This window comes from Salmo salar, chromosome ssa23 (assembly GCF_905237065.1).
Source record: "Salmo salar chromosome ssa23, Ssal_v3.1, whole genome shotgun sequence".
NCBI classification, from domain to species: domain Eukaryota; kingdom Metazoa; phylum Chordata; class Actinopteri; order Salmoniformes; family Salmonidae; genus Salmo; species Salmo salar.
Genome location: NC_059464.1, coordinates 8,516,127 through 8,530,993, shown reverse-complemented (window position 1 = coordinate 8,530,993; position 14,867 = coordinate 8,516,127). Strand labels below are relative to the sequence as shown.

The following is a 14,867-nucleotide window of genomic DNA, read 5'->3' as shown; positions in this document are numbered from 1 at the left end:
ATCAATGGCATTTTCCACGCCACTTAGAGCAAAGCCGAGCCAATTCCCGCTTAAGCCCCCTCATTACCATGTAATGATCCAACCTAAGAATGATGATGCTAATCACAAACCATGTATTTCTCTACAGTCTGAGTCTGAGAGAGGGCCCAAAGTTAAGACCAGGGCATTGATTTCTATTCATAACCAGGCTACCGTGTTGACCGTGGGGCACGGTGAGGGACAATACCTGGCTGTGTCCTACAGTGCCCTGACAGGCCCCCCTAGCAAGGGAGAGACACGGAGGGAATGGTCCTCTTTTAATTACCGCCCAGAGAAGCAAAGGCAAATATTTGCCTTTTCCGACCGCCCTGTATACAAAGAAAGTCCTTTCATATTGGACGGGCTGAGAACAGACGGTGATGTTGCTGGGTTGTGTGTGTGTGTGTGTGTGTGTGTGTGTGTGTGTGTGTGTGTGTGTGTGTGTGTGTGTGTGTGTGCGTGTGCGTATGCATGCTTGTGCGCATCCATGTCTCTTCTGTGGTTGCCGGGGACATTATGGGCTGTCTCACTCACCCACGGCCTTGCAGGTTTTGGTGCTGGGGTCCATCTCATAGCCCTCGTAACATTCACACTTGTAGTCTCCTTTGTAGTTGATGCAGATCTGGCCGCAGGCGTCTGGGTTCTCACACTCGTCTATGTCTGAGGAGGGATATTAGAAGCACATCAATTACACTGGACACACACTGTCTCTACTAAGACAGGATGGACAGCAAGATAGAGAGATATCTGGGACATTTACTAGCTACCGTCTGGAAAGAGAGAGTACGAGAAGAGAAGGAAATGTGAGGGAGATTGAGAGAGCAATTTTCAGAGAGTGCAATCATTGGTAAGGCTTGGCTGAGAGGGACATATTGTACGGGACTCTACCTCCACAGGTCTTCTTGTCCATTAGTTTGTATCCAGCGGGACAGTCACACTCATAGCCGATCCTTCGGTCTCTGCAGATGTGAGAGCAGCCTCCATTGTTGTCTGCGCACTCATTCATACCTAGAAAGAGAGGGATGAAGGGAGAAATAGAGGAAGGGGAGTCAAACATAAATAAAACAACCAAGATATTGGTCTATTTGTGTGTGTATGTGTGTGTGTCTGTCTGAGGTGGCCTCTAGGGGAATGTGCTGCAATCAGACACCTAGAACCATTCCAGAATGCACTGGGGCTCAGAAGGGGGTGGCTTCGCACCAGGTGCCCCTCGCTAATCTGATTTCCTTTGGGGAGCAGGTTTCCTCCCCTTATCCCTCCATCCATTCCTGCTCCTCCTCCCCTTATCCATCCATCCCTCCATCTATCCCGCCTCTCTTCCTCCTATCCCACTATCCATCCCTCCTCCTTACCTTACTCTATCCATCCCTCCTCCTATCCCTTTATCCATCCCTACTCCTTACCTTCTTCTATCATCCCTCCTTCTATCCCTCTATCCATTCCTCCGCCAATCCCTTTATCCATTCCTCCTCCTTATCCTTCGGTCTGCCCCTCGTCTCCTTTATACAGGCAGCTCTATCCATCCCTCTATCCATCCCTCTCCCTTACCTTCCCTCACTTTCATTCTGTTCCCCTTTCAGTATCCACCCTCCCTTACCCCCCTCTTTCTCTCTCCATCATTCCTTATATCACTTTATCTCTCTCTTTTCCTGTCTCCCCGTCACCTTCCCTCCCATAAGCAGGGCTTTACAGTGCTACGATTTGTAGAATTTTTATTTGGCAGCACCATGCCCCTAGGGAACTGCAGATTACCGCTTTAATATCTCAAATATTTTCCATTGTGCTCCTGCATTTCTTTGTGTGCTCCTACATTTCTATTTGTGCTCCTTGTAAAACATTTCCGCGTAGAGCCCTGATAAGCCTAGCGGGTAGAGTGGGGTTGAGAGCTGACACTTCATTATTGGTACAGTCATGCGTGAGAGGAAGTCAGGGGAGGCTGGAGGATGTTGTACAAACACAAGCTGGTCATTTATGAATATCTTAACTTCAATGTTAATGAATAACAAACAGTACATGTCCATTTATATTATAGCTAGAGAATATGACATTAAGATAAAACAAGACCGGCAAATGTACAGCTTCAGTAATACACAAGTCAACGTAACGTAATACAATTCCAACAGAACATAAATATGTACGGCAAAGTAAAGAGATCTAATGTCACAGAGCTATGTACAATGGGTACCATAAATATTCACCCCCCCTTGGATTTTGTCACATTTTGTTGCATTTAATAGTGATGTTTTTGTCATTGATCTGGAAAAAAATACTCCGGAATGTCAAAATGAAAAGAAAATTCGACACATTTTTACAAATTAATAAAAATGTAAAAACTATAATATACACTGAACAAAAATATAAACGCAACATCTAAAGAAAGTGTTGGTCCCATGTTTCATGAGTTGAAATAAAAGATCCCAGAAATGTTCCATACACGCAAAAAGCTTATTTCTCAAAAATGTGGTGCACAAATTTGTTTACATCCCTGTTAGTGAGTATTTGAGCCTTTATCAAGATAATCTATCCACCTGACTGGTGTGGCATATCAAGAAGCCGATTAAACAGCATGATCAATACACAGGTGCATCTTGTGCTGGGAACAATAAAGGGCCACACAACAATGCCACAGGTGTCTCAAGTTTTGAGGGAGAGTGCAATTGTATGATGACTGCAGGAATGTCCACCAGAGCTGTTGTACACTTCTCTACCATAATAACGTTGTTTTAGAGAATTTAGCAGAACGTCCGACCGGGCTCACAACCGCAGACCACGTGTAACCACGGCAGCCCAGGACCTCCACATCCGGTTTCTTCACCTGCGGAATCGTCTGAGGGGAGGGGGGTGGGTGCCGAGGAGTATTTCTGTCTGTAATAAAGCCCTTTTGTGGGGAAAAACTCATTCTGATTGGCTGGGCCTGGCTCCCCTTTGGGTGGGCCTATGCCCTCCCTGGGCAACCCATGGCTGCATCCCTGCCCAGATGTGAAATCCATATATTAGGGCTTAATTTATTTATTTAAATGAACTGATTTCCTTATATGAATTGTTGCATGTTGAAATTGTTGAATGTTTATATTTTTAGTCAGTATAGTTGTTGCATACAGATGTAGGATCTTAATTGTATTATTTAATACAAATTTAAGAACTATAATATAGATGTTGCATATAGATGTAGGATCTTAATTTGAGCCAGTTTGCTACAGCAGAAGAATAATCCTGCAGCAACAGGAAATGTGAATTATTATGAGGATTATACAGTGCCTTCAGAAAGTATTCAGACCCCTTGACTTTTTCCAAAAAGTGAAACTCCGGTTTATAGAGTTTTTTGCATAAAAAACAGAAATACCTTATTTACATAAGTATTCAGACCCTTTGCTATGAGACTCGAAATTGAGCTCAGGTGCATCCTGTTTCCATTGATCATCCTTGAGATGTTTCTACAACTTGCCCGTAGAGCTCAGAGACAGGATTGTGTCGAGGCACAGATCTGGGGAAGGGTACCAAAACATTTTTGCAGCATTTAAGGTCCCCAAGAACACAGTGGCCTCCATCATTCTTAAATGGAAGAAGTTTGTAACCACCAAGACTCTTCCTAGAGCTGGCCGCCCGGCCAAACTAAGCAATCGGGGGAGAAGGGCCTTGGTCAGGGAGGTGACCAAGAACCCATGGTCACTCTGACAAAGCTCTAGAGTTCCTCTGTGGAGATGGGAGTACCTTCCATAAGGACAATTATCTCTGCAGCACTCCAGCAATCAGGCCTTTATGGTAGTGGCCAGATAGAAGCCACTCCACAGTAAAAGGCACATGACAGCCTGCTTGGAGTTTGCCACAATTCACCTAAATACTGTCAGACCATGAGAAATAAGATGCTCTGGTCTGATGAAACCAAGATTGAAGTCTTTGGCCTGAATGCCAAGCGTCATGTCTGGAGGACATGGCAGCATCATGCTGGTGGTGGCAGCATCATCATGTTTTTCAGCAGCAGGGACTGGGAAACAAGTCAGCATCGAGGCAAAATGAACGGAGCAAAGTACAGAGAGATCTTTGATGAAAACCTGCTCCAGAGTATTCAGGACTTCAGGTTCACCTTCCAACAGGAGTGGCTTCGTGACAAGTCTCTGAATGTCCTAAAGCAGCCCAGCCAGAGCCCGGACTTGAACCCGATCGAACATCTCTGGAAAGACTTAAAAATAGCTGTGCAGCAATACTCCCCATCCAAGTTGACAGAGCTTGAGAGGATCTGCAGAGAAGAATTGGAGAAACTCCCCAAATACAGGTGTGCCAAGCTTGTAGCGTCATACCCAAGAAGACTCAAGGCGGTAATCGCTGCCAAAGGTGCTTCAACAAAGTACTGAGTAAAGGGTCTTATTACGTATGTACATGTGATATTTCAGTTGTTTATTCTTCCTAAATTTGCAAAACTGTCTAAAAACTAGCTTTTGCTTGGTCATTATGGGGTATTGTGTGTAGATTGATGAGGGGGGAAAAAACGATTTAATCCATTTTAGAATAAGGCTGTAACGTAAGAAAAAGTCAAGGGGTCTGAATACTTTCCAAATGCACTGTAATTAAGGGCCATTTTTTTAAGGGGTTGCAACATTTTTATTATGGCAAATCAAGTCTCACATTTTAAGGTGGAAATTAAAAATGTTAGAAGCCTTTCTAAACCTTGAGTTTGCATAAAATTCTCAGCAACAAAAGTGCGATCAAATTTAAATCCTACATCTGTAAATATTCACCCCTTTTTTCAGGCAAGCCTGAATTAGTTCAGGAGTAAAATGTGGCTTAACAAATCACATAATAAGTTACATGGACTCACTGTGTGAAATAAAAGGGGTTGAAAGTATTTTTTAAAGACTACCCCTTCCTCTGTACCCCATACATGCAACATCTGTAAGGTCCCTTGGTCAAGTGTTGAATCTCAAGCACAGATGAAACTACAAAGACCAGGGAGCTTTTTGAAAGCCTCATAAAGAAGGGCAGTGATTGGTAGATGGGTAACAATAACACATCAGATATTTAATATCTCTTTAAGCATGGTCAAGTGAATAATTATGCTGTCGCTAATGTATTAAACCACCCAGACACATCAAAGATTCAGTCGTCCTTCTGAACTGAGCTGCAGAACAGGAAGGTAACTGCTCAGGGATGTCACCATGAGGCCATTGGTGATTTTAAAACAGCTACGGAGTTCAATGGCTGTGATGGTATAAAACTGAGGATGGATCAACAACATTGTCGTGACTCCACAATAATTATCTAAATGACAGGGTGAAAAGAAGAATACAAATAGACAGAATAAAAATATTCCAAAACACGTATCCCGTATGCAACAAGGCACTAAAGTAATACTGGAAAAAAAACATGGGAAAGGAATACACTTTTGGCCTAAATGCAAAGCCTTATGTTTGGGGCAAATCCAACACAACACGTCACTGAGTAACTGCCTCCCTATTTTCATGCATCGTGTTATGGATATGCTTGACATCGGCAAAGACTTTTTCAGGATTAAAAAAAAACTGCATGGCGTGAATCACAGGCCAAATACTAGAGGAAAACCTGCTTCAGTCTGCTTTACACCAGATACTGGGAGAGGAAGTTGTTGCCTTGGTAACCAGACAAACAGACTTGCTATTTTAGCTAACCAAACCATCAGTCTTAGTTTGCTATTATGAAAATCAAATTCAACAATTCCAATACTGTTTTCAATTTGACTTTTGGTTTCAAAAGCAGCTCAAACATTGAACATGTGAGAATTAACTATAGCCATGAATTCTACCGTGCAAATATACCGTGCATTATAGGGAAATAATGCACACTCTAGAATGCCGTTCAAGCCAATCAGAAATTAGTATTTAACAATCCCATGATGTAAGCTATTTTTTTTTAAGAAATCATTTTCAAATATGTCACTGGGCTCATATCTTGAGCTGTAAATTATATTGTAGATGGTGTCTGAAAAATTTGATTTTCATACATTTTGTAGTAGCATGTCTTTTTTAAAAGTCTCCAGAACTGAGCTTCTCAGTCCTTCTACATAAAAATGTACCCCCGTTTTGGAGTGAAATGTTGTCCATTCACGTGTCAAATGTTTCCTCACTAAAATATATGATCAAGATACGTTACATTGTGTTAATGTTTAACTGACAACAAAAAATCGATGGTGGGGCGTATGCTAATCGGTTAGCATGGTAACCGGAGCTCATGCAAAGTCAATGGAACAAACTGGCTAAATTAGCTAGCTAGCCATTTACATTTCATTTTTTGTATGTTTAACTAGCTGGCTAGCTAGCTTAATGCCATTCACATTTTTCTAGCTTATGATAATGAAGTTTGCTAAATCTACTTATCCTTACTTCTGCATTGCCATCGACTTGACTGGCAGCAGTTTGAGTGGATGGACAGATTGTTAGCTGATGAATTTCAGTACAGCTGTGGCAGTCAACTGGCAAAAACTAGTTATAGGAGATGAGTAAATGAATGGTGAAATTCTGTTTTAAAGATCTATGCTTCATATGTCATCTATTATTCAAGTCCATGTGGCTCATTGCACATCATTGCTCCAGTGTCTCATACCCCTCTCCGTTGCCAGCAATTTTGCTCAGCAATATTGCCTAAACAAATTGCATGTGTATTATCTATGGTGGAGCGCTAATCCATATGGTGCCTTATGGGTAATGTAGTCTGAGCATGTTTCCTTGCTGTGGACAACCTCAAGGGAAGAGTTGGTATTTGACGGTAACAAGCGAGCTGAGAATTATCCTGATTTATTCCCCCTCGATCAAATGAAGCTCCGATGACTACCAGAGTGACCATCTGCATGTCAACTGGATGCTAACAGGTGTGTGTGTGTGTGTGTGTGTGTGGGTTGGGTGTGTGCCGACGTGCGTTAATGCATTCGTGTGTGTCTTACCGCACTCTTTCATAGGTTCGTCTGACCAGTCCTTGCAGTCTTTGATGGCATCACACACCTTGTTGCTGTCGATACACTCTCCATTCTTGCACATAAACTTCCTGGGGCCATCACACTTAGTGGCTGGGAAAGAGAGAGGGTAGAAAAATACACGGATCATTACCTTGCAAAAGCTTACAAGTGTTTGATTCCCAATGCGTATCTCTACTCTGATTCCTCGGGCCAGATAGCATAAAATAAGTAATCTGCTTTCCAGACACTGCTATTAGCCTGGGGGTGGTGTTATAAAATAAGTAACAATGATAATTTGGTAGCTTAGCACTCTGTACCTGCAGTAGAGAAGATGATAGTGTATTAATACAAAATACACTATGTATACACCAAAGTATTTGGATACCCATTGACATTAGTGGATTCAGCTATTTCAGCCGCAATTTTCAGTCATTAGATCATTTGTTTTGGTACTGTCCATATGTAGCTTGTTTTTGGTCACAGGTCCAGGATTGGCTGAAGAATTGCAACATATACCTGGAGCTAACTCCGCAGATAATAAATATATATATTGATTTTTTTTTTTAAGTTCAGCTATATAGTACCAGTCAAAAGTTTGGACATACCTACTCATTCAAGGGTTTTTCTGTATTTAAAAAACGTTCTACATTGTAGAATAATAGTGATGACATTAAAACTATGAAATAACACATATGGAATCATGTGTGGAATCACATGTGGAATCATGTCATCAAAAATGTGTTAAACAAATCAAAATATATTTTATATTTGAGATTCTTCAAAGTAGAGGTGGCAGGTAGCCAAGTGGTTAGAGCATTGGGCCAGGTTGCTGGATCGAATCCCTGAGCTGACAAGGTAAAAATCCGTCGTTCTGCCCCTAAACAAGGCAATTAACCCATTGTTCCCCGGTAGGCCGTCATTGTAAATAAAAATGTGTTCTTAACTGACTTGTCTAGTTAAATAAAGGTTAAATAATACAATTTTAAAAAATGACAGCTTTGCACACTTCTCTCAACCATTCATGAGGTAGTCACCTGGAATGCTTTTCCAACAGTACCACATATGCTGAGCACTTGTTGGCTGCTTTTCAGTCACTCTGCGGTCCAACTCAACCCAAACCATTTAAATTGGGTTGAGGTCAGGTGACTGTCATCTGATGCAGCACCATCCCTCTCCTTCTTGGTCAAATTGCCCTTACATAGCCTGGTGGTGTGTTTTGGGTCATTGTCCTGTTGATAGTCCCACTAAGCGCAAACCAGATGGGATGGCTAATCGCTGCAAAACGCTGTGGTAGCCATGCTGGTTAAGTGTGCCTTGAATTCAATAAAAATCCCAGACAGTGTCACCAGCAAAGCACTCTCACACCTCCTTCTCCATGCTTCACGATGGGAACCCCACATGCAGAGATCATCCGTTCACCTATTCTGTTGTCTCACAAGGACACGGAGGTTGGAACCAAAAATCTCAAATTTGGACTCATCAGACCAAAGGACAGATTTCCACCGATCTAATGTACATTGCTTATGTTTCTTGGCCTAAGCAAGTCTCTTCTTCTTATTGGTGTCCTTTAGTAGTGGTTTCTTTACAGCAATTCGACCATGAAGGCCTGATTCAAGCAGTCTCCTCCGAACAGTGGATGTTGAGATGTGTCTGTTACTTGAACTCAGTGAAGCATTTAATTGGGCTACAATCTGAGATGCAGTCAATTGCTGATTTCTGAGGCTGGTAACTGCAATGAACTTATCCTCTGCAGCAGAGGTAACTCTGGGTCTTCCTTTCCTGTGGCGGTCCTCGTAAGAGCCAGTTTCCTCATAGCGCTTGATGGTTTTTTCGACTGCACTTGAAGAAACTTTCAAAGTTCTTGAAAATTTCCAGATTGACTGACCTTCATGTCTTGAAGAAATGATGGACTGTCATTTCTCTTTGCTTATTTGAGCTGTTCTTGACATAATATGGACTTGGTCTTTTACCAAATAGGGCTATCTTGTGTACCTTGTCACAACACAACTGACTGGCTCAAACACATTAAGAAGCATTCCAGGTGACTACCTCATGAAGCTGGTTGAGAGAATTCCAAGAGTGTGCAAAGCTGTCATCAAGGCAAAGGGGTGCTACTTTGAAGAATCTCAAATATAAAATATATTTGGATTTGTTTAACACATATTTGGTTACTACATGATTCCATATGTTATTTCATAGTTTTGATGTCTTCACTATTATTCTACAATGCAGAAAATAGTAAAATTAAAGAAAAACCCTTGAATGAGTAGGTGTGTCCAAACTTTTGACTGGTACTGTATATATATATATATATATATATATATCACTGCTCAAAAAAATAAAGGGAATACTAAAATAACACATCCTAGATCTGAATGAATGAAATAATCTTATTAAATACTTTTTTCTTTACATAGTTGAATGTGCTGACAACAAAATCACACAAAAATAATCAATGGAAATCCAATTTATCAACCCATGGAGGTCTGGATTTGGAGTCCCACTCAAAATTAAAGTGGAAAACCACACTACAGGCTGGTCCAACGTTGATTTAATGTCCTTAAAACAAGTCAAAATGAGGCTCAGTAGTGTGTGTGGCCTCCACGAGCCTGTATGACCTCCCTACAACGCCTGGGCATGCTCCTGATGAGGTGGCGGATGGTCTCCTGAGGGATCTCCTCCCAGACCTGGACTAAAGCATCCGCCAACTCCTGACAGTCTGTGGTGCAACGTGGCGTTGGTGGATGGAGCGAGACATGATGTCCCAGATGTGCTCAATTGGATTCAGGTCTGGGGAACGGGCGGGCCAGTCCATAGCATCAATGCCTTCCTCTTGCAGGAACTGCTGACACACTCCAGCCACATGAGGTCTAGCATTGTCTTGCATTAGGAGGAACCCAGGGACAACCGCACCAGCATATGGTCTCACAAGGGGTCTGAGGATCTCATCTCGGTACCTAATGGCAGTCAGGCTACCTCTGGCGAGCACATGGAGGGCTGTGCGGCCCCCCAAAGAGATCATGTGCTCAGTGTGAACCTGCTTTCATCCGTGAAGAGCACAGGGCGCCAGTGGTGAATTTGCCAATCTTGGTGTTCTTTGGCAAATGCCAAACGTCCTGCACGGTGTTGGGCTGTAAGCACAACCCCCACCTGTGGACGTCGGGCCCTCATACCACCCTCATGGAGTCTGTTTCTGACCGTTTGAGCAGACACATGCACATTTGTGGCCTGCTGGAGGTCATTTTGCAGGGCTCTGGCAGTGCTCCTCCTGCTCCTCCTTGCACAAAGGCGGAGGTAGCGGTCCTGCTGCTGGGTTGTTGCCCTCCTACAGCCTCCTCCACGTCTCCTGATGTACTGGCCTGTCTCCTGGTAGCGCCTCCATGCTCTGGACACTACGCTGACAGACACAGTAAACCTTCTTGCCACAGCTCGCATTGATGTGCCATCCTGGATGAGCTGCACTACCTGAGCCACTTGTGTGGGTTGTAGACTCCGTCTCATGCTACCACTAGAGTGAAAGCACCGCCAGCATTCAAAAGTGACCAAAACATCAGCCAGGAAGCATAGGAACTGAGAAGTGGTCTGTGGTCTCCACCTGCAGAAGCACTCCTTTATTGGGGGTGTCTTGCTAATTGCCTATAATTTCCACCTGTTGTCTATTCCATTTGCACAACAGCATGTGAAATTTATTGTCAATCAGTGTTGCTTACTAAGTGGACAGTTTGATTTCACAGAAGTGTGATTGACTTGGAATTACATTGTGTTGTTTAAGTGTTCCCTTTATTTTTTTGAGCAGTGTATATATATTTACAAAAAATAATAATATATATATATATAAATAATGGGGCATTGGAAATAATGCAGACAATTACATCGACGGAAGCTACAATCTATCTACAATATTAAAGCTGATCTACCCCCTAAAAGTTTTTACATTTAAAATAAATAGAAGAACACAGCCATACAATGAATGGCTTACTGAAGAGCTCAGTGATTTTCAACATGGCACCGTCACAGAATGCCACCTTTCCAAAAAGTCAGTTCATAAAATTTTTGCCCTGCTAGAGCTGTCCCGGTCAACTGTAAGTGCTGTTATTGTGAAGTGGAAATGGCTTAGACGAGTGCTGAAGTGCGTAGCGCGTAAAAAAACTTCTGTCCCCCTGTTGCGACACTCACTAACGAGTCAAATCAAATCAAATTTCATTAGTCACATACACATGGTTAGCAGATGTAATGCGAGTGTAGCCAAACTACCTCTGGAAGCAACGTCAGCACAATAACTGTTCGTGGGGAGCTTCATGAAATAGGTTTTTGATGGCCGAGCAGCCGCACACAAGTCTAAGATCACCATGTGCCATGCCAAGCGTCGGCCGGAGTGGTTTAAAGCTTGCCGCCATTGGGGCAGTGGAAACGCGTTCTCTGGAGTGATGAATCACGCTTCACCATCTGGCAGTCCGACGGACAAATCTGGGTTTGGCGGATGCCAGGGGCACGCTACCTGCCCGAATGCATAGTGCCAACTGTAAAGTTTGGTGGAGGAGGAATAATGGTCTTGGGCTGTTTTTCATGGTTCGGGCTAGGCCTCTTAGTTCCAGTAAAGGGAAATCTTAATGGTACAGCATACAATGACATTCTAGACGATTCTGTGCTTCCAACTTTGTGGCAACAGTTTGGGGAAGGCCCTTTCCCGTTTCAGCATGACAATGCCCCAGTGCACAAAGCGAGGTCCATACAGAAATGGTTTGTCGAGATCGGTGTGGAAGAACTTGACTGGCCTGCACAGAGCCCTAACCTCAACCCCATCAAACACTTTGCGATGAATTGGATCGTCAAATGCGAGCCAGGCCTAATCACCCAACATCAGTGCCAGACCCCACTAATGATCTTGTGGCTGAATGGAAGCAAGTCCCCGCAGCCATCTTCCAACATCTAGTGGAAAGCCTTCCCAGAAGAGTGGATGGACACTGTTATAGCAACTTCATATTAATGCCCATGATTTTGGAATGAAATGTTCGACAAGCAGGTGTCCACATATTTTTGGTCATGTAGTGTACAACACAATACAGAGAAGGGTAAGAGATATCGTGGCAAATGCTGAGAGGAAATTAGGAAAACATTAGCAGTTATTTCAGACTACTGGAACATTTGTCAACTATACACCCAGGAGAGAAGGTAAGGGGAGTAACTACTGGGCATGGAGGAAGACAAAGGGGAAGAGGGGATGGTCAGTAAGGCCAACCCACCGTTGATACAGCCAGCCTCATCGCTGAAGTCAGGACAGTCATGGACCCCGTTACACTGTTTGGTGCCATGAATACAGGACCCATCACCACACTGGAACTCATCTGGACGGCAGGTCAGCAGAGCTGTGGAAGATAGAAAACACACACACACACACACACACACACACACACACACACACACACACACACACACACACACACACACACACACACACACACACACACACACACACACACACACACACACACAGACACAGAGCGAGAGGGAGCGGGAGAGAGAGAAAAAAAGGAACACGGCGCGAGCACACACACACACACACACACACACACACACACACACACACACACACACACACACAGATTGCGTTAATTCACCATCATCCAACTTTCTATCTCTCTAGAGATCCAAACCCAACTCGGTATCCTGTCAGAGATGAAATTACCCCAGTGAAAAAGTGCGTGTTTCATCTTGGGTTTGGGCCAAAACGGAGTGCATTCCAATTCAGTAGTAATCCCTCATACATACAACTCCCCCCTTCTCCCCGTTTCCCTCTGCACCAGAGAAATGCTGTGGAAATGAGAAGCTGGGAGGTATTTACTCACTGTCTGGGTAAAACACACACCCAGGACTGCCCTGCTTTGTTCTGTTGTTTGTGCTGTGTGTGTGTGTGTGTGTGTGTGTGTGTGTGTGTGCTGTACTAGCAGTAGTATAGGGGAAGGTTTATTTTACCCATTCATCTCTTTAACTGCTGCTTTAATTATTCATGGGATGCACTTTGGAGATGTAACCTACACCAGAGGACAAGACGCGAGGCACACACACACACACACACACACACACACACACACACACACACACACACACACACACACACACACACACACACACACACACACACACACACGCACACACGCCGAAAAGCCTCCCCACACACAATGCTACACACTCCAACATAAACAAAGACCCCCTTGATGTGAAAACCAGCATAACCAGCGTAATCCTAGTGTATCATAACGTACTGATGGTATCAGTCCAGTGATCGGGATCTTGAGCTCAGCTAATAACAATATAATCTCGGGGATGAACAGCGGCAGTCCGGGAGAAAGAAAGGGAAGGCAGGAACAGACTACAGAGATGAATGATTCTCCATTTTCTCATTTACATCACTATAATACTGTAATACTGGAACCCCTCTCCCAGATCACACATCTCATCTCTGCATCTACTGTATATATAGTATGCTAAAGGTATTAAGTCAGATGCTTCTAATAGTAGTGATCATGTCAACACATCACTACTGGTACGGCACACATATTGTTTCTGGACCAGGCGGTATCACTTCCAAAAGTACAGTAGCCATGATCGGACAACGCATTACGTTTTGCTAATGCTATTGACTTGGATTATTAAGGTAGGTTTAAATCAGGTTCCACCACCAAAATAATTGTAAAAGTCTGAAACCCCTGCATAGATCTGCTCTGATTTCACCCCTGCCTTTGTGATCGGTGTGTTATTATTGAGTGGTCTCTGGGATTGAGAACAGGGTGTTACTCAGGGAGAGAGAGAGAGAGAGAGAGAGAGAGAGAGAGAGAGAGAGAGAGAGAGAGAGAGAGAGACAGGTTGTGAATGCCCTCACTCCCTCTCAAGGGCTCTCCACTGTACCAATCATCACACTGTTGCATGGCAACCAACTCAATTGATTGCCCTGGTGTTTCCAGCGTGGAGCTTATTATCACCGGGCACCATAACAGAAGTTTCAGCGGGGCTTTGATACCATAACATCCATGCATACACGCAGGTTAGCGTTTGTCGTCATGAATCTTTTTCTGGAGGCAGCTCTACAGTGGTCACTAGCTAGCACAGCCACAAAGTAATAGAAAAGCAAATGTTAGTTTTCATGAATTTTTACAATAGAGCCAATTTTGACTTTGCAGCTGGCCCATCTAGCAGAAATCGCTCAGTTTCGCCTCCAGGGCAAGATCCGTGACATTAAAACGTCCACCTGCTGCATACACACACAGACAAGCAGGCACACACAGGCAAAGATGCTAAAACACACACACAAATGCCTATACACTCACAACTGCATACACATTTATTGATTGTACATTGATATCGTGATTTTTACATAGAAGTCTTTCTAAGCTAATTAAACCCCCCCCCCCATACAGAAGACTCCAGTACTGTCACGACTTCCGCCAAAGTCGATGCCTCTCCTTGTTCGGGCGGCGTTCAGCGGTCGGCGTCGCAGGTCTTCTAGCCATCATCGATCCACTTTTCATTTTCCATTTGTTTTGTCTTGTCTTCCCACACACCTGGTTTCAATTCCATCATTACATGTTGTGTATTTAACCCTCTGTTCCCCCCATGTCCTTGTCCGGAATTGTTTATATGTAAGTGCTTGTGCGTGATGGGTTTTGTTACCCATTGATTGTTTGTTCTATTTTACAGTGTTTTTTTTATTATTAAACTGCTCCGTTGTAACACAGTTTTTGCTCTCCTGCGCCTGACTTCTCTGTCGCCAGTAGGCACCCATTACCAGTACATCCTTTTCATAGAATAGACTATATACGTAAAGTGCAGAGGAAAAGTCTTTGCCCTCTAAGATTTTCTCTGTTTTTGCATATTTTTGTCACTCAATATTATCAGATCTTCAACCAAAACCTAATAGTAGATAAAGGCA

At 43.4% G+C, this 14,867-nt stretch overlaps 1 protein-coding gene across 2 annotated transcripts in view; it reads right to left on the bottom strand.

The window, feature by feature from the left end:
- Positions 1–14,867, bottom strand: part of LOC106584023 (low-density lipoprotein receptor-related protein 8) — a 263,488-nt gene that overhangs the window by 54,505 nt on the left and 194,116 nt on the right. For both annotated transcript variants that reach the window (XM_014168792.2, XM_014168793.2), the window contains exons 6-9: positions 12,184–12,306; positions 6,929–7,051; positions 907–1,026; positions 553–678 (exon numbers count right to left, since the gene is read on the bottom strand). In XM_014168792.2, the coding sequence (XP_014024267.1) occupies positions 553–678; positions 907–1,026; positions 6,929–7,051; positions 12,184–12,306 (492 nt within the window). The remainder of the gene's footprint in view (positions 1–552; positions 679–906; positions 1,027–6,928; positions 7,052–12,183; positions 12,307–14,867) is intronic.